At 36.9% G+C, this 25,569-nt stretch overlaps 5 protein-coding genes across 8 annotated transcripts; 3 read left to right on the top strand and 2 right to left on the bottom strand.

Annotated features, from left to right (window-relative positions):
• The first annotated feature begins 2,046 nt into the window (after positions 1 to 2,046).
• LOC117616577 (phosphoribosylaminoimidazole-succinocarboxamide synthase, chloroplastic) lies at positions 2,047 to 6,854 on the top strand. Its single transcript, XM_034345934.1, has 12 exons — positions 2,047 to 2,503; positions 2,676 to 2,777; positions 2,966 to 3,095; positions 3,776 to 3,868; positions 3,943 to 4,031; positions 4,318 to 4,398; positions 4,955 to 5,044; positions 5,157 to 5,246; positions 5,358 to 5,408; positions 5,495 to 5,541; positions 6,454 to 6,511; positions 6,594 to 6,854. The coding sequence occupies exons 1-12, from the start codon at positions 2,186 to 2,188 to the stop codon at positions 6,651 to 6,653; spliced, it is 1,209 nt and encodes a 402-aa protein (XP_034201825.1). The 5' UTR covers positions 2,047 to 2,185; the 3' UTR covers positions 6,654 to 6,854.
• Positions 6,855 to 8,155: 1,301 nt separating this feature from the next.
• Positions 8,156 to 9,273, top strand: LOC117627195 (glutathione transferase GST 23-like). The gene is made up of 2 exons (XM_034359147.1): positions 8,156 to 8,518; positions 8,766 to 9,273. Exons 1-2 carry the CDS (start codon positions 8,204 to 8,206, stop codon positions 9,120 to 9,122), a joined length of 672 nt encoding a protein of 223 aa, XP_034215038.1. The 5' UTR covers positions 8,156 to 8,203; the 3' UTR covers positions 9,123 to 9,273.
• LOC117627173 (pentatricopeptide repeat-containing protein At5g27460) lies at positions 8,585 to 11,520 on the bottom strand. Of its 2 annotated transcripts, none has more exons than XM_034359115.1 (3): positions 11,190 to 11,520; positions 9,373 to 10,983; positions 8,585 to 9,150 (listed from the first exon to the last, which is right to left on the bottom strand). In XM_034359115.1, exons 1-2 carry the CDS (start codon positions 11,478 to 11,480, stop codon positions 9,748 to 9,750), a joined length of 1,527 nt encoding a protein of 508 aa, XP_034215006.1. In that variant the 5' UTR covers positions 11,481 to 11,520; the 3' UTR covers positions 8,585 to 9,150; positions 9,373 to 9,747. The 2 variants fall into 2 exon arrangements, with proteins under 2 accessions (XP_034215006.1, XP_034215015.1); XM_034359124.1 differs by having other exon boundaries at positions 11,262 to 11,511.
• Positions 11,521 to 12,079: 559 nt separating this feature from the next.
• On the bottom strand, positions 12,080 to 14,396 carry LOC117627187 (purine permease 3-like). The gene is made up of 2 exons (XM_034359135.1): positions 13,563 to 14,396; positions 12,080 to 12,728 (listed from the first exon to the last, which is right to left on the bottom strand). The coding sequence occupies exons 1-2, from the start codon at positions 14,286 to 14,288 to the stop codon at positions 12,342 to 12,344; spliced, it is 1,113 nt and encodes a 370-aa protein (XP_034215026.1). The 5' UTR covers positions 14,289 to 14,396; the 3' UTR covers positions 12,080 to 12,341.
• A 1,215-nt stretch (positions 14,397 to 15,611) lies between these two features.
• Positions 15,612 to 25,546, top strand: LOC117616019 (chaperone protein dnaJ 1, mitochondrial). Of its 3 annotated transcripts, none has more exons than XM_034345217.1 (20): positions 15,613 to 16,483; positions 16,569 to 16,674; positions 16,772 to 16,840; positions 16,950 to 17,041; positions 17,637 to 17,720; positions 17,883 to 17,921; positions 18,117 to 18,272; positions 18,374 to 18,415; positions 18,506 to 18,593; positions 19,256 to 19,320; positions 19,478 to 19,540; positions 19,624 to 19,696; positions 20,217 to 20,308; positions 20,585 to 20,656; positions 21,036 to 21,092; positions 21,917 to 21,965; positions 22,046 to 22,115; positions 22,483 to 22,572; positions 24,329 to 24,527; positions 25,284 to 25,546. In XM_034345217.1, exons 1-19 carry the CDS (start codon positions 16,457 to 16,459, stop codon positions 24,426 to 24,428), a joined length of 1,434 nt encoding a protein of 477 aa, XP_034201108.1. In that variant the 5' UTR covers positions 15,613 to 16,456; the 3' UTR covers positions 24,429 to 24,527; positions 25,284 to 25,546. The 3 variants fall into 3 exon arrangements, with proteins under 3 accessions (XP_034201110.1, XP_034201108.1, XP_034201109.1); XM_034345218.1 differs by having other exon boundaries at positions 15,614 to 16,483; positions 18,120 to 18,272; XM_034345219.1 differs by lacking the exon at positions 25,284 to 25,546 and having other exon boundaries at positions 15,612 to 16,483; positions 24,293 to 24,446.
• Positions 25,547 to 25,569: the final 23 nt, after the last annotated feature.

Raw genomic sequence — 25,569 nt, 5'->3', positions numbered from 1 at the left:
AAACCAATCTACTTTCAGTTAATATGTACTTAAGCAAATATTATATATTCCCCCACTTACATCAAAAAGAGATTTACAACGTAAGTTCAATAATAGTTGACAAAACTTTCCAGCATTAACTTAATAAGTCAGGTTTTTTGTATTCATGATTGTTTTTTAAACAGTTGACACGAACACAATCAGTTAAAATAACGAATAATATGATATGATTTATTTCACTCGTTAAGAATAGTGGGTTGCTTTTTTTCATCATGGTAGTTTGTGTGAACAAATTTCTCATATCCTTTGTAGTTTACACTATTAATTGTATTTAAAATAAAAAGAATAATTACTCGTTTTAACCTACATGACATGTTTCACCCATTTTAACTTACATGACTTATTTAGAAAATAAACTATATTTCTTAATATAGTGTTAAACTAGCCTCTCTGCACGCGCTTCCGCGCCTGCAAGAGGCTTTTTAAAAAAAAATTAAATTTATTTTAGAATTAAAAAAGATAATGGATAGTTGTGTTCCATAAAAATATGATCCATTATCTGAATTTTCTTTTATTTTTAATTTTTTTAATACGAAAAATTATGAATTTACCATATTATCCTCATTTAATTAATAATTTCAATTTGTAATGTTTGCATTAACCAAGGGCATTTTCTGGTATTTTGAATGTTTCACCATTCTCTGCCTTTTGTTTTATATATATAGATAAAAACACGTCGTATTAGACAATAATAAAAATAAAATTGAAATCACTAAATAAAACATCTTTCAGCCATACATACCTAAAAAAGATCAATAATAAACATTTGTCAAAGTTCCAAACAAAAGCTAAAATTATTGATAAAATGTCTTAAATATTTACACACAAATATATGAGACTTGAGATATATATAAAAAGTTAATGAGAAAAAGAACAAGTTTGAAGTAGCACCCATGACTATAATCACAAACAATTAAAAAATTTAAATAAAACCCATGTTTTTAATGAGTTGTGTATAATATTGGCAGGTTTAAAAGCGGTCATGACAGCTAAATTCTAATATAAACAATGGTAAAGTAAAATTAATCATTTTTAAAATTCTACTTGTTTTGCAACGGCCTCTACTTGTCTAATAGAGGTGTTGAACGTATTGTGCCATGGCAAAGTCCATGGATTAGGTTGGGTCGAAGTTTTTAGCCTAATAGGTATGATATGACATGAGCACAAAATAGACCCGAACTAGATATGACATATATTTTTTATTTATTTTTAGAACAAACATAATTTCATTAATATAAGGGCAAAAACAAGGAATGTAAAAGAAGAACACACTCCAAAATGGAGGTTTTTGTTTACAACAAATCTGGAAAAATAAATCCAACATGACTGTGAGGGACAAATATTACAGATGAAGCCCAACTCACTGAGAGTTAATAGATAGATGATCAAGAAGAGTCCTTGCAGCATTAGTGCATAAGAGAGATCATGAGAACAACATATTCTAGTTGAACATGAAACCATAAGCACTAAAAGTCAAAAGGCATTACTGCTCAACACTCACCCAGTCAACACCTTCAACATTCCACATAATCTCACATCATCCAATAATGAAATATCCATTTAGATCTAGCAACTCTATCTCTACAATATAAAAGATTCAGAAAAACCAGTCCAAAAGAACTAGATAGGAAGAAAATGAGGGAACACAAAACCCATCATAAAAGCTGGATCTCTTAATTACATAAATTCTTAACTAGGCATGACATTTGGCATGGATTTTCCTCTATTATACAGAAGTTTGTAAAAAAAAAGTTAACATTTAAAGTAAAAAAAAAATCTTAATATCTAATTATAAGAAGAAATATAAATCAACTTTTGTTTTTGTTTAATGAAACTCCTAGTCGACTATGTTGAACTTTTTTTTTTTTTTTTTTTTTGGGGTTGGGAAAGAAGATGTTGAACTGAAGAATAACATTTTTTTTTTCTTTTATGTCACAAATATTGGACACACTAGCCTCGGATTAATCCGTTCGTTTTATTCATTTTTGCTGGCCTATTTTTTTATTTTTTTTATTTTGGGCTAAGTTGCAGAGATGTTTCACGCAATCAAAAAGTTGGAAGCGCGGCCTTTAACAAAACCACAGTATATAAGAGGCGCCAACGGCACAATCAGCCACCGCGAGACTCCAAAACTTCAACTGTGAAAATGGCTCAGTATGCTCCAACCTTAAACCCTCCCAAGACCCTCATCCCCAAGCTCCCAAACCCCAACCCTTCTTTCTCTTCCATCTCAACCTTCAGAACCCCAAAACCCAAATCCAAAAACTTCTCAACAATCTCCATGTCAGTGACGGCGGGCCAAAATCAACAGCAGCACCAGAAACCACCGTCCTTAGACGTTCTGATCAACAGTGCTCGCAAGGAAGAGGTAATTGGTGCTATCAAGAATTCGTCGTCTCACTGCCTCTCCGAAACCAACCTGCATCTCACAGTTCCCGGCCTCAAATCCAAAACTAGAGGCAAGGTATAAAACCCAAAGGAAAAGAACAAATCTTTTATTCTTTTTGCTTTATTTTGTTTATTTCAATGCCTCTAGTGAATTGCGCTGAATAAACAACTTAGGCTTTTGCTTTTCAAGCAACTAGCTTTTGGGCTTTTGACTTGATGGAAAAAGAGACTAATTCTCTGTTTTCCAGGTTAGAGATGTTTATGACAGTGGGGATTATCTAGTTATGGTCACCACGGATAGGCAAAGTGCATTTGACAGAATTCTTGCTTCCATTCCTTTCAAAGGCCAGGTCTGTTCTTAGTTGTGACCCCGAAGAAATGAATTTCTTATATGTGAATTTTCTGTATTAAATTTAGTTGAATTTTTTATGGAAAGAGAAAAAAGAACAGTCAGAAAGCATGCTAATTAAAATACTCACTACATGGTTTATGGATAATTAGTAGCAGTATCTGAATTTCTTTGGTTCTGTGATTTCAGGTTCTCAATGAGACAAGTTTGTGGTGGTTTGACAAAACTCGACACATAACTTCAAACGCAGTTGTTTCGGCTCCAGATGAAAATGTAACAATTGCAAAGAAATGTTCTGTTTTTCCTGTTGAATTTGTGGGTAAGATGTTATAATCATAGTGTTTAGCACTTTTTAATTGGCTAGTGAGCTACTTCATTGTTTTTGTGCTTGAAGTTTCTTTCTATTCTGAGTGAGGGAAAATGCAAGTTTTAGTAAAAGTAAAATTTTGTGTTAAAGATGTTACATATTCAAGGCATTGGTTGAAAAAAAGAAGAACTGGAGGAAAATGGACTTTCCGATATACTCATTCTGTATCAATATAAATTCTTTTTAAGTGGTTAGTATCCTGGATTGCTTAATGTCCCAGCACACTTGTATTTGAGGAATAGGATTATGGATTCAAATTTCTTTAAAAAAAAGTATTCATCCATATGTGTCTTATTTTTGAACTTTGGTGTTGGAAGCCTCCATTTTACCTTTAGAATTTCTGTTTTGGCAGCTCTTTTGCTGTTACCTGCACTATTTGCTCCATTTGTATAAAATTAGCTATTTATGCATATACATAGTGTTTTGAGAGGATAACAAAACAATATAAACATACACGTCGAAGTTGTGAGAGGAAACAACTATATAGAGGTTTTAGATATTTTTTCTTCTCATAATCATGAAGGAAAAGTATATAATCCCCAAACAACTTGGCTTGATTTGAATACGAGTACGTGCACCATACATACATAAATTAAGCTATCTTTACACTACTTTTGCTTCTAATTTTGTAGTCAGAGGTTTCGTGACGGGAAGTACTGATACGTCACTATGGACAGTCTACAATAATGGTGTTCGGAATTACTGTGGCAATGCACTCCCAGATGGTGCGCTTTCTAATCAATGCATTGCTTTATTTTCAAACAAAAATTTTAAGTCTGATGGTTTATTGATATTATAGGCTTGGCAAAAAGCCAAAAGCTTCCTGCAAATATACTCACACCAACAACTAAGGCGGCAGATCATGACGTTCCTGTTACCCCAGATGAGGTTTGGTCTCTCTTTGAAATCATTTGTTACCTAAAAGGGAAAAAGGGGGGAAGGAGAAGAAATCTGGGTAGATTAGGGATATTAAGCTGTAAACCTAATAACTGATAAGTCGATTTGTGTTGGAGATGAAACCAAGTCATTATGGGATGTTCTGCTGGATTTTCTTTCGGAATGGAATGTATTAATATAACATACATGTGCCTATATATAATGTGTTACATGTGGGTCTTCATTTGTTCTCCTCTATACACTTCAGTTCAGTTAACTTGATGCAATTTTCTTCCAGATCGTTGAACGTGGACTAATGACTCAAGCCGAGTATGATGAAGTAAGTAGGAAAGCATTAAGCTTGTTCGAGTATGGACAGGTAACTTGCCTTTCTTGTTATCATCTTACTGTTATGAACCTTTTAAAATTTAACGATCTGAAAACATAATGGGATTATAGGTTTTCTGAATGAGATTGTATTATGGACTTTCTATTTTCACACAAAAAGTAGAATAGAAGAAAGGCTACAATGAGGAAAAGTTGGAAGAGCAAGCATGAACAAATTCTTTTGATCAGTTTCTACTGTCTTTGATTTTTTGTTCTTCCTTTTGTTTCAATTTTTACTGGTTCCATATTAAACATGTGGGCTCAGAAGTTTGTGTCATAAGCTTTGATCTCTGACTTGAAGAACGTTGTATTCAGTGTCCTTATGCCTGGACAATAGCAAGAATTTTGTGTGCGCGCATGCTTGTGTGTAAGTTTATTGAGCATTATACTACTGATCAGTCCAAGTAAGTATACTGGCCAAGGTACTCAACGGTGTATGCTGGTGGGAATGATCATAATTGACTTTAGATACTGACCGAATCAATTTGTTATCTAAATAATAGATGTCAGCCACACTAACCAGTTTTACCATTTCTTTCATGTTGCAGCGCGTGGCTCTGGAACATGGCTTGATATTGGTGGACACAAAATATGAATTTGGAAAGGGCCAAGATGGTTCCATTCTTTTGATTGATGAGGTTTAACATTGTCTTGTTCAAAGTTCTAGTAGTTCTTTCTCAATCACAATACACATATTCAGATAATGTAACGAGAGTTAAATTTTATTTTTTCCTCCACTTGCCATTCTAGGTGCATACACCTGATTCAAGCAGATATTGGATTGCACATACTTATGAGGAGCGGTTTAAGAATGGCCTTGAACCTGAAAATGTTGATAAAGTATGCGATGTATTTTATACTTCATGTTCCTTTTGCTTTTTTGTTCTTTTGATCTTAGACGAATTACATTTTATCAGTAAGTTGCTGACGTTTAAATCTTTTGATTCTAAGGAGTTCTTGAGGTTGTGGTTCAAAGATCATTGCAATCCTTATGAAGATGAGGTAGTCACATAAACCCCAATTATGTTTCCTTTTTGGGTTTGAGAATGTGAAACATCAAATCTCACTCTGACAGTACAACAACTTAGGTCCTCCCTGATGCTCCTGAGGAACTCGTTCGTGAGCTATCTTGGCGGTATGCCACTTCTTTATTGTGCTTTATCATAATTTATATTATATAATAATGTCTTCTACATGCTTCTTGGATGCTAAGATCCATTTCTTTCCAATGATTTTACTGTTATTGTGATTATGGCTGTGTTTGCAATTGCTTTGTTGATTTTTACACATAAAGTGGTCAGCAGAAAGCATAGCTAATGATTCTATGCATAAGTGTTAAACTACAAATTGCTAGTCAAGTTCTTTGTGATCATCATGTTTCTGCTTGTGTTGTCTTTTAGGATGATTCTATTTAAACCTAGAAGATTGCTCGGGCAGTCTCTTTCTTTTCCCTTGCTTTTCTCTCACTTTTCCCTCAGTTTCTTTGCAATTGCTTCGTTGATTTTTACACATAAGGTGATCAGCAGAAAGCTAGCTAATGATTCTATGTATAAGTACAAATTGCTAGTCAAGTTCTTTGTGATCACATGTTTCTGCTTGTGTTGTCTTTTAGGATGATTCTATTTAAACCTAGAAGATTGCTCGGGCAGTCTCTTTCTTTTCCCTTGCTTTTCTCTCACTTTTCCCTCAGTTTCTTTGCAATTGCTTCGTTGATTTTTACACATAAGGTGATCAGCAGAAAGCTAGCTAATGATTCTATGTATAAGTACAAATTGCTAGTCAAGTTCTTTGTGATCACATGTTTCTGCTTGTGTTGTCTTTTAGGATGATTCTATTTAAACCTAGAAGATTGCTCGGGCAGTCTCTTTCTTTTCCCTTGCTTCCCGCCCCCCCTTCCTCCTCCTCCCCTCTCTCCACTGGCCCCTTGTGTCTGAATAGAATCACTCTGCTTGGTGTGTTATTGTTTGATCAACTCCATACTGAAGTGTGTAAGTTTCAAGTTTTTGCATCTACCACTAGCAGAACTGACATTACTCTACGATGACAGATATATTTTCTTGTATGAGACAATAACAAAATCAGAATTCAAGCTGCCCTCCACAGAGGTAATAAAAAAAAGAACTTGTTATAATTGATATATTATTATTATGTATAGATTATTGTGACATAATTTGGCTTTTCGTTCAGGAGCCAATACATGATCGGATATCTCGAAATGTTGCACGGGCGTTATCATCTCTTACGTAACTTCATAGTATGAAGCACAATTTTGTATTGGAATTGACTTTACCCAAAAATTATCAGAAATGATGGATAGTTAATCTTAGGATGAACTTTGGTGTCTTGTTTCAAGAAAATGTCTCTGGTATGGGGGTTAACCAGTGGCTTGTATCAAATAATGAGATGGATAATTGGGTATAATAATTAAGCAAAAATGTTTTATGCTTATTATTTGTTGGCTCTTCTACTTATTAAAAAAAAAAAAAGGAGTAAGCTTCCTTTTAAGAGCCCATGGTGCCATGACAAAGGGCAAGGGCAAGTAAGGGCAGACATTATTTATGTGAATAGTGATTGTCATACCCTTTTTTATTTTACTTTTCCACGCGTTGCCATGGCAACCTAAGGGCAATTACTATTCATATAGGATTAATTTTATTTATATGTACAAAAAATTTGCTAGGTATGTATTAAGGAAAATATTTCTGAATTTTTTTGGAAATATTTGTTAAAATATTTTTACGTTGATGATGTCATCACCCTTAGGCAACAACTCGGACTGTTCTTGTTTCGGGTTTGCCTAGGCTTGGTGGCGCGCACCATCTGCCAGGACGGGATTGCTGCGTTGAAAATGGTTTTTGAGGCATAGGGGGCATTTTGCATGGTTTAGGCTGCTGGGTGAAAATGCTCTAAGTGGATCATTGCTCTCATAGTTTGTAATTGCTGACCATAAGATAGATTACAATTACATCATAGTAGGCACAAATATAGTGGTAGGAATTGTGGGCAAAAGATGTATGTTGGGCATCTATAATAATCTAACTAATTTATAACACTTAATAACTTTTTTATGGAGAGCTAAAAAAAAAAAAAATTTGTGTTTTTATATATCTCACTATGAAAAATGTTAAATACAGCCTCAATCTCTTGGACCACATTCCAAGAGACTGTAGTCACCTACCGTTGGATGCAACATCCAATGGTTCAAAAAAGTTTCTTAAAAAGAATGCAAGAGTTGGTGAACCGTTGAATTTACATCCAACGGTGAGTGATCACAAATCTCTTAAACCCCTATAGTCCAAGAGATCGAAACTGATGTTAAATATCCTTTTATTATCTTCAAACAATTTTGATAATTGGAATTAAGAATAATTTAGTAATGACATATTATTCAATTTCTAATTGAGTATCTGGCAAAAATATTTGAGTTTTAAATTATTATTTTTTAAACTTTAACTAAAGGATGACTAAAGTCAAAAGTGTGTGCGAGAATTCGTCTGGCCCAATTAAAACATTGCAGGTCAAAAAAAAAAAGGGGAAAAGACTCGAAACATTTTGGTTATATTACTGGTTGCATACACGTCATGATGTCTCCATATCGGACCCTTCTATAAGTCTTCATATTGCTTCCACCCCAAGCTCTTTAGTCTTCTTGATAAAATAAAATAAAAGCTCTATAGTCTTTGGTTTTGACATCAGCAATGACGTTATTGGCTTGGTTAACGAGCTATGCCAAGCGAAGATTTGAGCCTATAAATTGCCATGTTTAGTTGGGTATATGGTCCCATAAAAATCTAACCATGTCTGCAGACTCTGTGAAGCTGCTTGGGTATTGGGCAAGTCCTGCTGCTCTCAGAGTCAAGTGGACTCTAAAACTGAAAGAAATTGAGTACCAGTATGTTGAAGAAGACCTCCCAAACAAAAGTCCCCTGCTCTTGCACTACAACCCTGTGCACAAAAAAATACCAGTTCTTGTGCATGATGGTAAGCCGGTGGCGGAGTCGCTGATTATACTCGAATACATTGAAGAAACATGGATGCAAAATCCAATCCTGCCAGAAGATCCCTACGAACGAGCCCAGGCGCGCTTCTGGGCAAAATTTGTTGAAGAAAAGGTAATAGAACAAGCTATACTGTAATACTATTACCACTTGACTTTAGTTTCCATGAACGATCTGGGATCAACAAGAAGTAACTATGTTCTATTCATGCATTACCAGTGCATTTCTCACATAACAGCAAATACTGCAAAAATTTCTGGTCGATAGATGGAGTGAACTATTGAGCAATTTTTACAATATATATAAAAAATTTGGATAACCAATTTAGAAACTATATCCCATTTATTGTTCTTCATTTCAGTGTGTGCCATCAATTATGAGTGCATTCACCAAGAAAGGGGAGGAGAAAGAGAAGGGTGCAAAAGAAGCAAGAGAGAATCTTAAGATCCTGGAAAGTGGACTTGGGGGAAAGCAGTTTTTCGGAGGTGAAAGCATAGGCTTTGTGGACATAGCCGCTGGGTGGATTGGATTGTGGGCTAGAATAGTCGAGGAGATTGCAGAGGTAAACCTGATTGATACCGAGACCATGCCACTGCTCAACGCTTGGTTTGGAAGAGTTCTTGAGTTTCCCATTCTTAAAGAATGCCTGCCACCTCAAGATATATTGCTGGAGCACAACCGAGGCTTTCACAAGATTTTGACTGCAGCATCGAGTTGAAGTCTTTGCCACCATCTCTGACTGGTTCCTGCATATTTTATCATCATTTCATTCACAAAAATGGTTAATATAGGAACCATTTATGTACGAGGAATAAAATGGGCTTCAGCTCAATTCATGATATCATATATAAATAACTTGGTAAAACACATGTGAAAACATTTTTGCACTTTCATAAGCATTTAAATGAAATAATTGCCGAGAACAATTCTTTTTTTATAAATGAGATAATTGCCAAGAACATTAATACCTTAAGAATCATGACCAAATATTTTAATTGTTTGACTGAAGGAAAAGGATCCAAGAAGCCATCTTCCCTAACAATCTACAACAAGGGCTCCATCTCTTTGTTTCTGTTCAAATAAGGAAACTAGAGAGACCATCTGATCTATCTTTTTCTCCACCTTAACTAACAAAGAAGCAACTTCCCTGAATCAAGGGACCTCTACATGTGGCACTTGAGCTATTATGCTTTCGATGTTCAAATGTTATACTCTCCATATTTTTATGAACCATTTCACCATTGTCTTTGATTCACGAACAAACAGTCAGAGAAGCATAAATTGTTCCCCATGAGCCTTCACAGGAAGCGACTAGAACTTACTGTACAGCACAGATTATAAAGTCACACCTCGAAGGCTTGAACAAGGGCAGAAGTCTCATCATCCATCTCAATCATGTCCTTCTCCATCATCTTAAGGATGTCAGAGGCTGATCTCTGAGCAGAAAGGTGCAGTCTAAGCACTGATTTGTATAATGGCAAACTTGCACAACCCAAATCATGGATAACTCTGACATACCAATTTGCGTCCTCAATATTCCCATGCCTTTCGAAATAACCAGCAAAGGCCATTATAGTATCATCCGATGGCCTCCAATGACAATCTTGCAACATACTGAACCCTCTTTGCATCGCTTCAATGGCTTTATCAATGTATTGGCTTTTCAGCCATCCTTCCATAAGGATCTCCCATGTCTTATAATTCGGGTGACCGCCTCTCTGCAATGTGTGCAGATGCAACGACTCAGCTTTCTCTACCATTCCATTCCGCATGTATGCACCTAGAAGGACATTGGAGATTCGAACATCGTACCTAAAGCAGGTGGACTCCCACTCCATAAAAATCCTCTCTGCTTCCACAATATCACCTAGCTTCACCAAACACAACAGTATATGCATGTAATTAGTACATGGAATCCTCCCAGGTACCGCCTTACTAGCTTCCCATAAACGCAGGACGTCCTCTTTCATCTTTAAAGAAGTATATTGCGTAATGAGAAAAAAATAACCAAGGCGGTTACAGTCAGACAGCTTCTCTTCAGCCCTTCTTAGGGCCAAACTGGCTTTGTCAACAAGGCCTGCTTTCATATAGACATTGGCTAAAGTAGACAAAGTGCTCCATCCAACCTGAACATTCTCATCATTCACCATTTCTTTGTAAACCATCTCTACTGAAGCAACCCCGGATAGCTTGGCACATGCATTCATCCAGAGGTTGTAGGACAAAACAGTTAATGGTATCTTGTTTTTCTTCATTTGAACTACAACAAGGGGCACTATCCTAAATTGACATGTGCCCATATACAACTTCATCATCTCATTATAGGGATGAGGGCTCACAATCAGCCCCAACCCACCAAGCTTCAGCATCAGAGCCTCTGCTTTCTCTGTGTCCTTTTCCACAACATAGCCATGAAGAAGAGGAAGACAAGCAGCTTTTTTTGAAGCAGTGGCAGCTAAATTCTCAAAATACTCTTCAGCTTTCAACATACCCTTCACTTTTATGATTAATTCCAACCTCATGGCATGATCACCCGGCGACAGTCGAAAATCGCTTTGAGCCTCCATCCATGCTAGTATCTGATATCCACAGAAAAACAATGTAAAAGTTCAAAAAACAAACACCATTCAACCATTGTGAAAATTTTATTCTTACTTTTTCTAAAGTGACAATTTTTCCAAATTTTCATCTTGAAAAGGAAGAAATTTCGATTGAAAAACTCTACAAAATATCCTAATCTTCAAGCTTTAAGCACATTTTGTGCAAACAAACGAAGAATTGAAACCTGGAGAGCGTGGTCGAAGCGCTTAGATTTCAAGAGTTGAATGGAAATGCGACGGAGTTCGAGAACAGAGACCTTGTTGCCTCGGTCGACCCATTTCTGAATCACAGTGGTTGCGCTCCGACCCGGATTTTTTTGCCCAAAAATCTTGCTCTTGAGCTGGTCGTCCTTGCGCCTTTCAACTGGCGAAGACGAAGAGCAGAGCGACGACAGCTGCCTCCTCCACCTGACTGAGTTCGCGAAGTGTGGGGCGCACCGTCTCAGACCGGTGAAGAGCCCACAGCTAGTCGCCATGGAAGTCCAAACTGCAGAGCTCACCGATCCTCTTGGTTGGTTGAAGAAAGATCAGGGGCGTCCGTACGTGTCGGGACCAGAAAATCTGAAAGTCAGTAAGTAAATATGTTGCCCAACGACACCGTTTTCATCTACTTAACCCCACCACGCAACGTGTTGTAGTCGCGCCGATTATTCGTTTCTCGATTCTTCTTCTCTCGAATTTCCAGAGCTTCCAATCACAACAATTTGAGGAGCTTCATCCTTCACAGTAGCCAAACACCTCTAAAATGCGAAAATTGTGCTTACTTGGTCCGGTGAGGAAGACGAAGCTCAACGACTCATTCTGTTTTCTTCATCAATTTCGCTTTACGCTTGGAATTTATATCTACTGAAATGCAGCTTCGGAGGCGTTTGGTCGTCGTTGGACCGTTGATCAAGTTGATTGGCCTCGTAGGCTTTCCTCGCTGAGCGAGGCACTGTATCGAACACATGGTGAGCTCCTCGGCTCCTCGTTTTACTTCTCATGCCTGATTGCTTTGTGGTCAAGAGAATCAGAATTTTTGTTCATGTGAATGCCTTTCAAACAATTTGGTGAGATTAGGTGCACCAGTAGCATATATGACAATGTGTATTCTCAATTGAACCTTTTCATTCAAGTACAAATTCACATAAACTGCCAATTAAAATAGATCAGTTTGTCAATTTTGGTTTACTATTTGACCTTAATCATACTAATAATATTTGAGAGGAAAAGTAAGTTCTAACATCCGAAATGTTAAGAATATATGACAAATGACAGAAGATGCGGCCTTTCCCTCCTTCGGATCGGAAACTCCAACAGAGAAGAAGACATGAAACAACAGCTTGCGCTTTCATGGCCTAGGGATCGAGTTGAGAAACTTCTGCCGTTTCTGGGGTATCTTTCTTTCCTATTTCTACTTCTTTTTCTTTTTCATTTTTCATCTCACTTCCTTTTTGCTTGCTGTATTTTCTCTCCCCATAGAAATATGAGACAAAACCCCACAGAGAGAGTGCAAGAGCAACCCCCTTTTCTGCTTGAAACTTCTCGTGGTAAAAAATAACAGCTAGAATCTCCGTAACTGGGAGCAGAACAGCAATTACAATACCAGAGAGCAAGGATGAGGCACAGAAGATAATTCCTATGGCTCCCAGAAAGAAACCCTGCCAAACTATTGCACTAAATACAAGCACCACATAGTATCTTCTTTCCCCAAGCTCGAAGTTTCTTGCTTCTCTTGGAATAACCTAAAAAGGTTTAAATCAATGTATAAGACCATTCATTAGAGAATATGATAACTCATATTAGTAATATCCTAGGCATCAGAAAAATTTATCAATTACACAGATGCTGAGACTCTAATCTCCACGACCTTTCCTGGAGAGCAATTGCTCTCTAAACCACTACACTAGTGAGTCATTCTCATTTGCAAAAATTTATCAATTATAACGGAACTGATGACATGACAATTTGTTAATAATGCCCACATTCGTCAGTTGGTACTTCTAATATTTTAGATTTATTTAATTCTGAAGCAATTATTCCTCTAAATCATCATCATCATCATCATCCATTACAACATGAGCAATTCTAATCGCAGTTGCCGTAGGCGACTGAGAAATCACACTCTGTTGTATACTCCATGGAAAATACAAAAAGGATAACTTGTGGGTTTTTGTTGACTTAAACATGCAACTTGCAAGCTAGTTAACCAAAGCTTATCCTCGCAGTTTTAAAAGTCACTTTATAACTTTCTACCTACTAGTTCCACCCTAAATTAAGCGTCTGTGTGTATATATATATGTAGTAATATTATTTTTTTATGGCTATAGGCTCTTTACAGTAATTAAAAATTAATAAAATTTCACATTATTACAACAATATTGAAGTATGAGAGAAACCTTGTATTGTGAAATTGAGAATCTATATTATTATTAATCAAGTAGAGTTAGAATGTGCGGTTCAGAAACGATGAATATAATTAAGGCGATGATTATGATTATGATCAAGATTAAAGTATAATCTCCAACAACTATAAATGATTGGATGATGATGAAGGAGAGGTTAGGATTACCACTAACCTTGAAGTCATTGTTGATAAGCATCCCCACGGTGCAGAAAATAGTAGCAAACAAACACATAACCAATTGAATCTCAAGAACCAAAGCATAAGTAATGGTCTGCTTGGCCTTCTTGTATGTCAACTCCACCAACGGCAACACAAACCCGTACAAAGCCGCTGACGACAACGTCATCATAAACCCGGCAATATACTGCTTATCCGACTCTCCCTTTGGCCGATCAGCGCTAGTGTTCAGCCCCAAAACAGCCGCTCCAATAGTCAATAAGAAGACGCAGTTTATAGAGTAAGAAGTGAACTTCTGCTTCACGAGAAGAAATGCAAAAAGGGCAGTGAAAACCAGATGGGCAGCGGTGATTAGGGCTGCCGTGGAGACAGGAAGGCGGGCCACGCCGTAGGCGTAGAGGTAGTCGTCGAGGCCCGTGAGGAGGCCGATGACGGCGGAGGCTATGAAGAGCGGGAGCTTCATGAAGAAGAGTTTTGTTGAAGGGCCTTCAGTGGTGCGGCGGTGGTAATAAGCTAGGGCTATGGGGATGAAGATGATTGGCCAGCCGCCGGTTTCGAGCCAGCTGGAAAGCCAGACACGTTTACCTCCATGGATGAAGTAGAGGCGCATTATCAAAGGGCCTCCGCATGCGCCTATTGATAAGAGTACGCAGCTTAGTATGAGAAGGGCTCTCTTCAAGGCGGCGTTGCGTTTTTCCTCATGATTGGCTTCCATGTGCATGGTAATTTAGCAAGAATTGATGGGTTTGGTGTGTTTCAGAAATGGAGTGTTGGAGGTAGGGGAGAGCAAGAAGTGGTCTGGCTTTGTGGGAGTGAAATAATGGAGCTGTTGATGGTGACAGGAGTGACAAAATTGGAAAAGATAAACTACGCTTATCAAAAGTATAGGAGGAGTCAAATGTGCCGGGTGAGATTATTGAATAGTCAATGTGTACAGCTTTGCCGTATTGAAAATGAGAGTGATCCAAGTTAGAGGGATTCTGTATTTTATTCGTCATTGATGATAAAAATAATTCTATTCAAATTTGAAGTAATTTATTTTTATCAAAGGAAATAGAATGAAATGCAAAGACTATGAATTCAAATGATATATAGAATTCATTAGCAATGTACATATAATACAACTTTAATAGATCGATGGATGCGTGTACATAAATATTGAGATGAATCTCATTTCCAATAAAGGCCACTCAATGATTTTTTTGCAACAATTTTATAATAACAGTGTTTTTGTTAAAAACACTTATGAGCATAAGCAGTTCCAAACAACTGTATAGAAATGACTTTTGCATATTCTGAAGAGAGAAGCTTTTGGAAAATATCTTAGCATAAATACTGATTTTGGTGCACTAAAGAAGCAGGCGTTTAAACTTTAAAGAAGTACGGAGGAAAATGTATTATCGAGAATTAATGGATGGCCAGAACATTCTCTCTCTCTTGGTGCTAAGGAAGTGCTTATCAAAACGGCCAACTATGCTATGTCCGGCTCTAAGCTCCGAACTAACATGTGCAAGTATGTGGGTGCATGACTAATTACTAACCTTAAATATAAATGTGCTATGTATATTGGTTAGCAATTAACTAGTCATGCCTTCACGTGCAAAACACTACTAATCATAATAAAATTCGAGAAAAATTATGCTATTTTCTCAACCGTTGTAATTTGGTATTTATACATATGACTGGATGCTTTGTGCTTGATTGTGTCACGCCTGTTAATGGTCAATAATGCACTGACTGATTGTGCCACGCCTAGTTGTTGGCTGGTCCTCCTTTTTCATATTTTCTTATCTTCTTTTTTAGTACTCTCCTTATATTGGCTCGCCACGACGTTACATTTGTGGAGACAAGCGTGTAGACAAAGATCGGTGGCGGCAAAGGGTTGATTACTGGGATTCGGATCCAGCAAACAAAGTGTGTATTGCTATGTCTAACTAATTTATTATACAGTGACTAATTTTGTATTATGTTTTGAGTAACAAATTAAGTGTGATAAAAATGTTGAAAATCGTAAGAAGCAAACAATCAGTCATATTGAACAACAAACCTCCCTATGATCTGTAATTTATGCTTGTGTTTTGTGTTTCCTCTGTTTTTGCTTTGTTCTGCTCTGTTTCTCAGAGAGAGAGAGAGAGAGAGAGAGATCTTTTAATGTAAACCTTGTGAGTAATAAATGTCATGCTTGTCAATAAATTATTCTGTGGATGTTTTAATCTCTTCTTTCTTATTGCTTCTTTACATTGTAAGGGAAAAAATATAGCGGGAAGAGAACAGCCGTTTCTGGAAATGAAACATGATGCATTGGATAGAGATTGAACTTAATTAATCCCGTTTACAATCATCAGAATCTCATTCTCCGTGTTTTTTTGGCTGGCACCATTGTCCCGTTTACAACCATCAGAATATGTGTCTGCATGCATTCTGTCTTTTTTATAGCTATATTGGGGGAGAGGGGAATCGACCCTGTTTTTTGATCCCAAACTCTTGGTCGTGAGCGGAGCGACGACAGCTGCCTCCTCCACCTGACTGAGTTTGTAGTGAACTGTGGGGCGCACCGTCTCAGACCGGTGGGGAGCCCACAGCTAGTCGCCACGGAAGTCCAAACTGCAGAGCTCACAGGTCCTCTTCGTTAGTTGAAGAAAGATCAGGGGGCGACCGTACGTGTCGGGACCAGAATGTCTGAAAGGCAGAAAGTAAATATGTTGCCGAAACGACAGCGTTTTGATGTTCTTAACCCCCCGCCACGCAACGTGTTGTTGAAGTCGCGCCCTAAAACACAAAACACGGTCGGCGGGTGAAATTACCGAATTGGACCGTCACAATTCTAAACGAAAATCCCAAACCCAAGTTCTGGAGCTTCATCGTTCACAGTAGCCAAACACCTCTAAAATGCGAAAATTGAGCTTGCTTGGTCTGGTGAGGAAGACGAAGCTCAAAGATTCATTCTGTTTTCTTCATCAATTTTGCTTTATTCTTAGAATTTATATGTACTGAAATGCAGCTTCGGAGGCGTTTGGTGTCGTCGTTGGCTGCAGAGTCGACTGTTGATCAAGTTGATTGGCCACGGAGGCTTTCGTCATTGAGCGAGGCATTGTATCGAACACATGGTTAGCTCCTCGGCTCCTTGTTTTACTTCTCATGCCTGATTGCTTTGTGGTTACGAGAACTCAGAATCTTTGTTAATGTCGATGCTTTCAAACTTAGGTTCGCCCTCTTGTGGTTCTGTAGCTGGTTTCGCTACCTCATTGGGAAATCGTTATTTCCATGCCTCAGGTTTGTCTCTCTCTCTCTCTCTCTCTCTCTCTCTCTCTCTCTCTCTCTCTCTCTAACAGTGAGTGACAGAACTTTTGGGTTCAAGGCTTGAAGTTGATGATCTTTGCAGGGTTTTGCTGCGCACCTGAAAGAGACTACTATGAAACTCTCGGTGTTTCGAAACGCGCAAGCCGAGATGAGATTAAAAAGGCTTTTCGTGTGGTCAGTATACAAATTGTCAATTGCATGTAGTTTCTGGAATTGGTTTGTGTGACTTGAAGTGTGGTTTATATAGAAGTAATGGCGTTCATGGGGAAAGCAATTGTATTGCATTTAGCATGTACATTGCAGAAACAATGTTAAGATCTTGGGATGTTATTTCAGCGTAGTTCCTTTTAAAAATGTGTCTGGTTATTTGAAAGGGGATTGTATGTGGTGGAGGAAATTTTTTGACTAGAATGAATTTTATACTAAGTACTAAGTTGAAATGTAAAATTTGCATAATGCTGGTGATGTTTCTTTCTTGATATCTTCCTTTTGCTTTTCATGTTTCTTTCCCCTCCTTTTTATTAGGCAAGTGGGAAAATCTTTATTTGCATAATGCTGAGTCGAATGGGATATGAATTTAGGATTATCAAGTATGATCTGTCCATAAACTTTCCCTATTATACTCTATTGAAGCCATGCCATAAATTGTTTCTCTATTATACACCATTGAAGCCATGCAAAATTCTTGATTGAATGAATACTCTTGTCTTGTTCCACAACTTTAGCAAATCTTCTCTTTTTGATCTGTTGACGCTGGATATTTTTGCAGCTTGCCAAGAAGTACCATCCAGATGCAAATAAGGACAATCCTTCTTCTAAGAGAAAATTTCAAGAAATAAAAGATGCCTATGAGGTCTGACTTAATTTACCTAACTTTATGAATTTTTCAGAGTTGTCCCCTCGTTATGTTCTTATCAAATAATTACCAAAATTTTGAATAGTTTTTATGCTTTCCTTAATTTTTATGTGTAACATTTACATAATTATCTTTTTATTTATTTATTGTTAATTGCAGACTTTGCAAGATCCTGAAAAGAGGGCACAATATGACAAGGTAATAACTCTGCATCTGTCTCTGTCTCTCTCTTTGGTGTACGTCTTCATTTGTGATTGTGTTCCCTCTATGTATTTTGATTAAAAGTTTAATAGTTTTTCTGCAATCAAAATCCTGAACGCCATAGACCATTTTTAGATCTTACTTATCTGTTCTTTTTGTCTTTTTTTTTTAAAAAAAAAATTTCCAATGAAGAAGCGCTCAAGCGGGTCAGAAAACGTAGGGTATGCTGCTGGGGATGCAGAGGGGTTCAGATATGATAATCAAACTCATGGTGCTGCTGGTGCAGAAGGGTTTAGATATGGTTTTCAAACTCATTTTTCCAGTTCATTCCATAAAATATTCTCCGAGGTATTTCAGTGCGTGTTCTATCGTTGATCTTAAGGCAGTCTGTTGCTGCAGCTTGTTGAAATCTCAAATTTCTTTACTCTGACAGTGATTTGATACTGCAGATCTTTGAACATGAGTTCGATCAAGTTGCAGCTGATATTGAGGTAAACTTGATTCACATAGGTTACACTTTTTGTGTGGTTTTCCTTCTGTATTTACAAGCTGAAATGATTGATGTTGTCTGTGTTTCGTAGGTGGAGCTGTCACTCTCTTTCTTTGAAGCTGCTAAAGGATGCATAAAGCATCTCTCTGTCAATGCACATGTTCCCTGTGATTCTTGCTGTGAGTCGAATAAATATTTTAAGATTCCATTACTTTTTACTTTTTTTTCCTTTCTGATAGGAGATTTTGTAATTATAACATGGATCTCAAATATTTATATCATCGTTTCTTTTGAAAACCTTTCACCACAACATAGATGTCCATTTATTTGTTTACTCTTTTATATGGGAAAGGATTTTTTTTTCAGTTCGTTTTTTATTTTATTTATAATTTGATTGCATAAGAGTGAAGACTAATATTTTGCATATGTTCTGTTGCTAAGTGAGCGCTGTTGTAGAAGGAACTACTTTTTGGACTCTGATATTTCCCATTATGTGTGACTTTGATATTTGGTCTGGGCACAGAGTCCATACTGGGTCTAGAATATGTGTATCTGTCCGAATGTCAGGGTTCGGCATATGGTTTCGATGTTTGGCTCTGGGAGTTCAGAGTCCGGGGTCAGGGGTATGTGGTTGGGGGGGTTTGAAGCTCGAGGTCTGGGTTTGGTCAGAGTCTGAAGTTTGTCTTCGGATTTGGGAATAGCACCTATCTTGGTGGGTGAGATTTTTTTTTTCTATGGATCATTTTAATGTTCCTTCCAAAAATTCACAATCTGATCTTAAGTTCCCAAATAAAATACTTTAGCAATATAATATGGTTGTCCCTAATATTTCATGATGCAGATGGGCGTGGCTCTCCACTAAATGCCAAGACCAAAGTTTGTCCTACTTGCAGAGGTATTGGGAGAGTAAGTTTTAAAGATCTACACTGATGATGGTTATGGAGATATTTCTTCTGAAAGGAGTCAGTTTGTGAGGATAATTATTATTATTTTTTCTTTTCTATCATCCTACAAGAGTGACAAATTATTAAATTGTCTGTTCTGATGTTTAATCTCCTACCAGGTTACAGTTCCTCCATTCACATCAACATGCGGTACTTGTAAAGGGGCGGGCAAAATAATCAAGGTTTAATGTGACTTCCAATGAAAAAAATTCATTGTATTGAATTGTGTGAAATAATATTGTTGGCGTTTATTTATCTGTTGCAGGAATCTTGCATCTCATGTGGAGGGTTAGGGGTTGTTGAAGGCACTAGAGAGGTTAAAGTTTCGATACCAGCAGGTTGGTAATAGATTGTTTGATTTGATGAAGGAAGGTCGCAATGTGGGTTTTTTGATATGTGTGTGACATAACTATCATTTGGCTCTTCAAATCTTGTATTGTATGTTACTGGAGGCATGTTAAAAATTCCATTGGATACATGTTCAGGAAACATGAAGATCATGCAGAGAGTTTATAGTAGCTACATTTGCTTTCCTTGTTTGGCATTATGTTTAATAATATTTGGCTTACTCAATCTCCTGTACGAAAATGGTATAAATTATCAACAAACATACTTAGTGCTCTTAATGTGAAACTGAGTGCCCTATAGGATTAACAGAGTGTAATTTCGAGTCATTACAAGAAGCTTCTCTTTGTACATGATGTATCTTTAATGTCTAGAAATTATCATATGTTACTTGTGAATTCTGAATTGAACTTTATTATTATTTTTTCATTATCTAACATCTCTCTCTCTCTCTCTCTCTCTCTCTCTCTCTCTCTCTCTCTCTCTCTCTCTCTCTCTCTCTTATGGCTATAGGTGTGGATTCTGGAGATACAATCCGTATTCCGGAGGCTGGGAATAGTGGGGTACGAGGAGGTCAACCAGGCTGTTTTTACATTAAACTAAAGGTACGACTTTACTCTCTTTTCTTGCATGTTTTAATCATGTTTTAAATGATAATGAGTGTTTTGGAAGACTTAATTCCTTGCATTACCTGTAAAAAAGAGGATAAGCTGGAATTGTATGCTTAGTTGGATGAGATGTCATCTAAGCACATGCTGTGATTATAATTGAACTTGATCAAATGAAGACTTGCATTTCAGTGACTTATTGTGTAGAAGCTAGTGTGGTTGTGAATATGTATCCTGATATGCCTTCTCAAATTTGGTTTCTTTTTGGTGTAGGTTGCTGAAGATCCTATCTTTGCTAGAGATGGTGCAGATGTTTATGTGAACTCTAATATTAGCTTTACGCAAGTGAGAACGATTCCATACATTGATTCATATCTCTAAATAGTTACCTCGTTTCCATATGATATAATATTTTCTTTTGGCAACTTATGGTGCTTTCCACTTAGTTGCCATATCATATCATCTCTCCATTTTACTTTGTGTTTTCTTCTTTTCCAAACTTACGTTTGGCATCCCTGTTATTATTAATTTTCTTGTTCTAAAAACTTAATAGTTTCTTCTGTCAACTTCATTTCCTTAAATTCATCAGTAAAGTATCTAATGCAAGTAGTTCTTCTCTCGAGTCGGAATTGAAGGCAATTTCCTTGTCCTATTGTCCCGTCTAAATATTCATTTCTCAAAACCTAAAATATTAATGTTGATGCTGAAAGTTTGAATGTTTCAGGCTATTCTTGGTGGTAAGGTTGAGGTACCAACTTTGTCTGGGAAGATAGAAGTAAAAGTAAGAGTTTTCTCTTTGTGCTAAACCTTTATTATCTAATTAACTTGAAAATTTTGTCCCCAATATTTTCTTTTTTTATGTAACCACTCTAATAAGTGGACGCTTTTAGTTCTGTTGGGCAATTTAAACACTTTTATTAAATGCGGTCAACTCTATGGCATGTGTTTGGGGATGAGGGGTCTTAGTTGAATTGGATCCATGGATGTGTATAATATGGTATAAAGCTGGATATAAGATGCAATTTGTAGCTCTGGAGTTTCCCCTGCCTGAAACTTTTAAAATTTTAATTTTTAAGGTCAGGAATCTAATGTGTTGTTTGTCAGGCTGAGCATTATTTTTGTGTTTGTTGTTTCTTCAGAAATGTATTTATTAATTTTATACAAGTATTTAAGTACTACAATAAATACTAAAGAATGAGAGGTTAACCTAATATGCCGAATGTTATTAGAAACATCTGTAGTTGGATAGATAAATTGTCCAATGATGTTTCATCCATGTCTGGCGTAATCTTACCACAGCCCAGTTGACACTTCAATGGTGAGGCGATCATTGTGGTGACCTTCCTATTATGAAAGAGTGTTTATTAGGCTAGTTTTGTTTTATTAGGGTTTAATTATTGTTTCCTTATGGGATTTTTTTGCTGACTACCTATTTAGACTGGCCCATCCTTGTGATTGGATTTCGGTTTTGCCTATGGAATTGTTTAGAGATGAAGTGTCCCTACTTTTTCTTTCTGCTCTTGTTCTCTTCCTATTTCTCTCTCTTCCATCATCTTCTTGATTCTACATCAGACTGACTCTTCCTTGTAATTATGGATCTCTCAGATACCAAAGGGGGTTCAGCCTGGACAACATATTGTACTAAGAGGCAAAGGTTAGTAAATCATTAACTTTCATGACTCAAAAGTTAGTACCTCGCTTTCTTGAAATTTTCTAAGACTCTATGTTTTTCAGGACTGCCAAAACATGGTTTTCTAGTTAGCCATGGAGATCAATATGTGCGCTTCCGAGTTATATTTCCCACGTAAGCTTTCTTTATTACTTTTGGTTGCATGTGGTTATAGGTATAATATGTCAATATTTTCTAAGAAAATTGTTTGAAGAAACCGAACTGATATTTCTGAAAATGCGTGTTGGCACTGGCCTACTAATCAAGTGAGAACTGCGATGCTTGCTTTTTAACTCCTGTGCTCAAGAATCCACCTAAGTTGAACTGATATCAGCTACCTGGCTCTGCCTCACTTGATAAAAGCTGTAGATTAGTGCCTCCATTTTACTTCCTTCGTGAATGATTTAATATTATTGGTTTTTCTTCATGTTGTAATTACTTATACACTTATGATCCAGGAGAATCTTTTAATCTGATTTGTGTTTTTTTCCTTTTGATAAAGTGAAATAAATGAACGCCAACATGCTATATTAGAAGAGTTTGCAAGGGAGGAAATTATGCATGGAACCAGCACTTCCAATAAAAGAGATTGGTAAGCCTTTTACGTCCAAAAATGTCGGTTATATGATGCTTTTTCTCATCTTCTCAGAAACATAAATATCCATAATACCACTTGGGTGCTAGGTGTAATGTGATATTGTACAGGCCAGTTACTAACTTATAGGGTAGATTACACCTTTCGCCCCTGTAGTTTCTTAAATGTTCTGATGTTCTTGCTTTTCTAATTGAAGAATGTTAACCTCATGTTTTTAATTTTCTTTAAATCTGAATCCTCCATTCGTGTTCGTTAAATGTTACTGGTGGAAGGCTTCATAACATGCTTGGCTTGTGACTGAGGAATGATGTTTTCATTGTTCAAAACGAAATCGATTACAGGGAGACCCCTAATACCTCGTTGACATGGAATACCTCAAAATTTTTGACACTGAATTCTCCGCCAAGCTCAGCTCCTCCCTTGCCAGTTGCTCCACATTACCACATTGAACTGGGCTTAGCTAAGTAACTCAAATTTGGTTGGAGGTCACTGCTTTTCCAGGATTTTGCTTCACCTGTCTCAGCCTGGACCGGAAAATTTTCAAGCCCAGGCTAGGCAGCTGCGGTATCTGCTCTGTGGCATGAGAAGTTTGGGGGGCCAGATCTTCCACCTCCTCCCCTTTACGAGTTGGAAGACCTTCCTGATCTGGAAATCAAGGTTATTACACAGTATTCCCTGAAATTAAATAAGATACCAGAACTCTGGTAAAAAGTTCTGGCTGTGACTTTTCGACTCTGTTGAAAAGCAAGTCACAGCCAGTCACTTAATACTCTATTTAAGTGGAGGATAAGGTCAGCAGTCTTTAGGAAGTCTGTGTTGGTAACCTTCAATGTGGCAGTGGGGAAGATGACAAGGAAAAAAGTCCCCTATTTGAGGCTGATGTTCAGCATGGTGCTCTGATTACTCCTGCTGCACCCAACAAGGAAGAACGAGTTAGCATTATGTGATATTGTTTTCCACCAGTTACATTTAACGAATATGGATGGAGGGTTCATATTACACATTCTAAACTATGATGTTGAACATGGTCAGATTAGAGGATGAAACTGAAACATTTATCATCCTACTAGGGAAATTAGTAACATATTTAAGTTCTGTTTGATAATGTTCATGTCTTTAGATTTTAGTTGCTTCTTAGCTAAAGAGAGGGGGAAAGCATATGGGAGAAAAGAGGGAGATGAGTATGAAAAATGTGAGGAAGAAAACATAAAACCAAATTTTTAAAAAGAAAAAGAAGAAGAAAGAAAGCCTTTTATTATAGTTTTCGGTTTTATTTTTTATTCTATAAATCATTCCATGTACATTTTATACCCCTTTCCTGACAGCTATCATGTCGCTTCTCACTATTGTCTTATTTTTGCTTCTCTATCTGTAAAGAAAAATATATACCAAAAACCAAAAACCATATTAATAATCTACCGCAGTTTGGAAGCTGCGTCAGCAAAGCTGACAAAGTGGAGTTCTGGGTTTCAAAAAAAATAAAAATAAAATAAAATAAGTGTTACCAAACGAACCTTTATAACATTTGGGGAAAAGTGTACCCTAACCTATATTCTAATACATGGCCTAGTGCATAGACAGTTTGAAATTTTGCCTACAGATTATTAGAAATTGAAGTCAAATGAGCATTCATCAATCAGCTGAATTATCGACTAAATATAAGTGTATCTATTAGTCACTTTTCTGATAGTGGTGATTATCTTTAAATGGATAACAGGCTTTATCAGCAGCTATCTACTGGTTGAACTTACAGGTTTCAGCGAATGCTTGAACATGTTTCAGAGCCTTGGTTTATGCTTGAACTCTCGGTATTCATATTGCTCCTTTTGTTGCTGAACAAATCCATGGGCTGAATGCTGGCTCCTGGCAATTTTGATCAAGATACATAGACCAATTGTCAGTGATATAGAGACTGCTGCCTTTTCCATTTGTCGCAGTTCTGTTAATTAAAGGTACCAATCTTCTCACGACCAGGCAGTATATTGCCTCACCCCTGAAGTTATTGGCAGGAATCCCATGTCTGTTTATTGCTTTTTCTGCAGTCCTCTAATTTTACTTGTTTAACTGGTTGTACAGAAGTGGCATTTGTCCAATTATAAAAAAATTGAAACTCATGGTTGTCCAATTGTTGAATCTCATTCTTTTCAAATCTTCACACTCAATTTGTCATTTAGTTGTTAACTTTTATTGTATATATGATAGTTTTTTGCTGCTTACATATGTTGTAATTATGAAGCTAGATAATGAGCTCATGCTATTTAAGACATTTTGGTATTGGTATTGGTAATATGCTTAAGCTTAAAATGGGTTTTGGAACCAGTTTCCCCTATGCCAATTTGGCTAGAATCATCAAGTAGGTGGTATCTTCATTGTTTTGTTAGAGTCGATGGATCCCTGATTTACGGTGTCATCATCAGTCAAAGGGCATGTTTGTCGGACGAATTGCCTTTAGCCGAGCATTTGTATACCGTTTTAAAAGCTACATTGAGTACTCGTGAGTAACACAATATGAGATGAAATGCATCTAGTATGAATTGGTCACAAGTTGTTTGGACATTCGCACTCTTCCTTACACTTCCATTGGCACTGCACGTCAGTCAATCCATCCTCAAACCTAGCTGTAGACTTCAACTTAATGTCTTCTTCTTAGTAAAAGTTCAACGTCTGGTGGATCCTTAACTTAATTTTTTTTTTCTTTCTTTTTGCAGGATGAAAGTCGATACAGGTTAATTAGAGTCATTGAGGCTTTACAGGAAGGAAAATATTGTACATTGCAAAATCTTTTGGTAATTTTACAATTCAAATTATATGCCATATTTTAAATGTTTGACGTCCAAAAACATATCTTGCACTTTTTATTTGGGACTAATATATGAGACCTTGTGGAAAATAACTTGTTGAACGAGATGGGTACACTGTGTGCACTATGGCAACGTGCACATGTGATGCACGTGCTCATTTTAATGCTTAATTGATTGCAGCTGTCTAGATTAT

This window comes from Prunus dulcis, chromosome 1 (assembly GCF_902201215.1).
Source record: "Prunus dulcis chromosome 1, ALMONDv2, whole genome shotgun sequence".
NCBI classification, from domain to species: Eukaryota; Viridiplantae; Streptophyta; class Magnoliopsida; order Rosales; family Rosaceae; genus Prunus; species Prunus dulcis.
Note: the sequence above shows the minus strand (reverse complement) of the source record. Positions and strands in the feature narration are given on the sequence as shown.

Bases quoted from the DNA above. Each gene is read 5' to 3' on its own strand.
- LOC117616577 (XM_034345934.1), top strand. From the start codon at position 2,186: ATGGCTCAGTATGCTCCAACCTTAAACCCTCCCAAGACCCTCATCCCC. The intron at 4,399-4,954 runs GTAACTTGCCTT...TTCATGTTGCAG, and splicing joins GCTTGTTCGAGTATGGACAG to CGCGTGGCTCTGGAACATGG. The intron at 5,542-6,453 runs GTATGCCACTTC...CTACGATGACAG, and splicing joins GTTCGTGAGCTATCTTGGCG to ATATATTTTCTTGTATGAGA.
- LOC117627195 (XM_034359147.1), top strand. From the start codon at position 8,204: ATGTCTGCAGACTCTGTGAAGCTGCTTGGGTATTGGGCAAGTCCTGCT. The intron at 8,519-8,765 runs GTAATAGAACAA...TCTTCATTTCAG, and splicing joins CAAAATTTGTTGAAGAAAAG to TGTGTGCCATCAATTATGAG.
- LOC117627173 (XM_034359115.1), bottom strand. From the start codon at position 11,480: ATGGCGACTAGCTGTGGGCTCTTCACCGGTCTGAGACGGTGCGCCCCA. The intron at 10,984-11,189 runs GTTTCAATTCTT...TGTGGATATCAG, and splicing joins GCTTCGACCACGCTCTCCAG to ATACTAGCATGGATGGAGGC.
- LOC117627187 (XM_034359135.1), bottom strand. From the start codon at position 14,288: ATGCACATGGAAGCCAATCATGAGGAAAAACGCAACGCCGCCTTGAAG. The intron at 12,729-13,562 runs GTTAGTGGTAAT...AAACCTTTTTAG, and splicing joins TTATCAACAATGACTTCAAG to GTTATTCCAAGAGAAGCAAG.
- LOC117616019 (XM_034345217.1), top strand. From the start codon at position 16,457: ATGCGAAAATTGAGCTTGCTTGGTCTG. The intron at 20,657-21,035 runs GTGAGAACGATT...TGAATGTTTCAG, and splicing joins CTAATATTAGCTTTACGCAA to GCTATTCTTGGTGGTAAGGT. The intron at 22,116-22,482 runs GTAAGCTTTCTT...CTTTTGATAAAG, and splicing joins TTCCGAGTTATATTTCCCAC to TGAAATAAATGAACGCCAAC.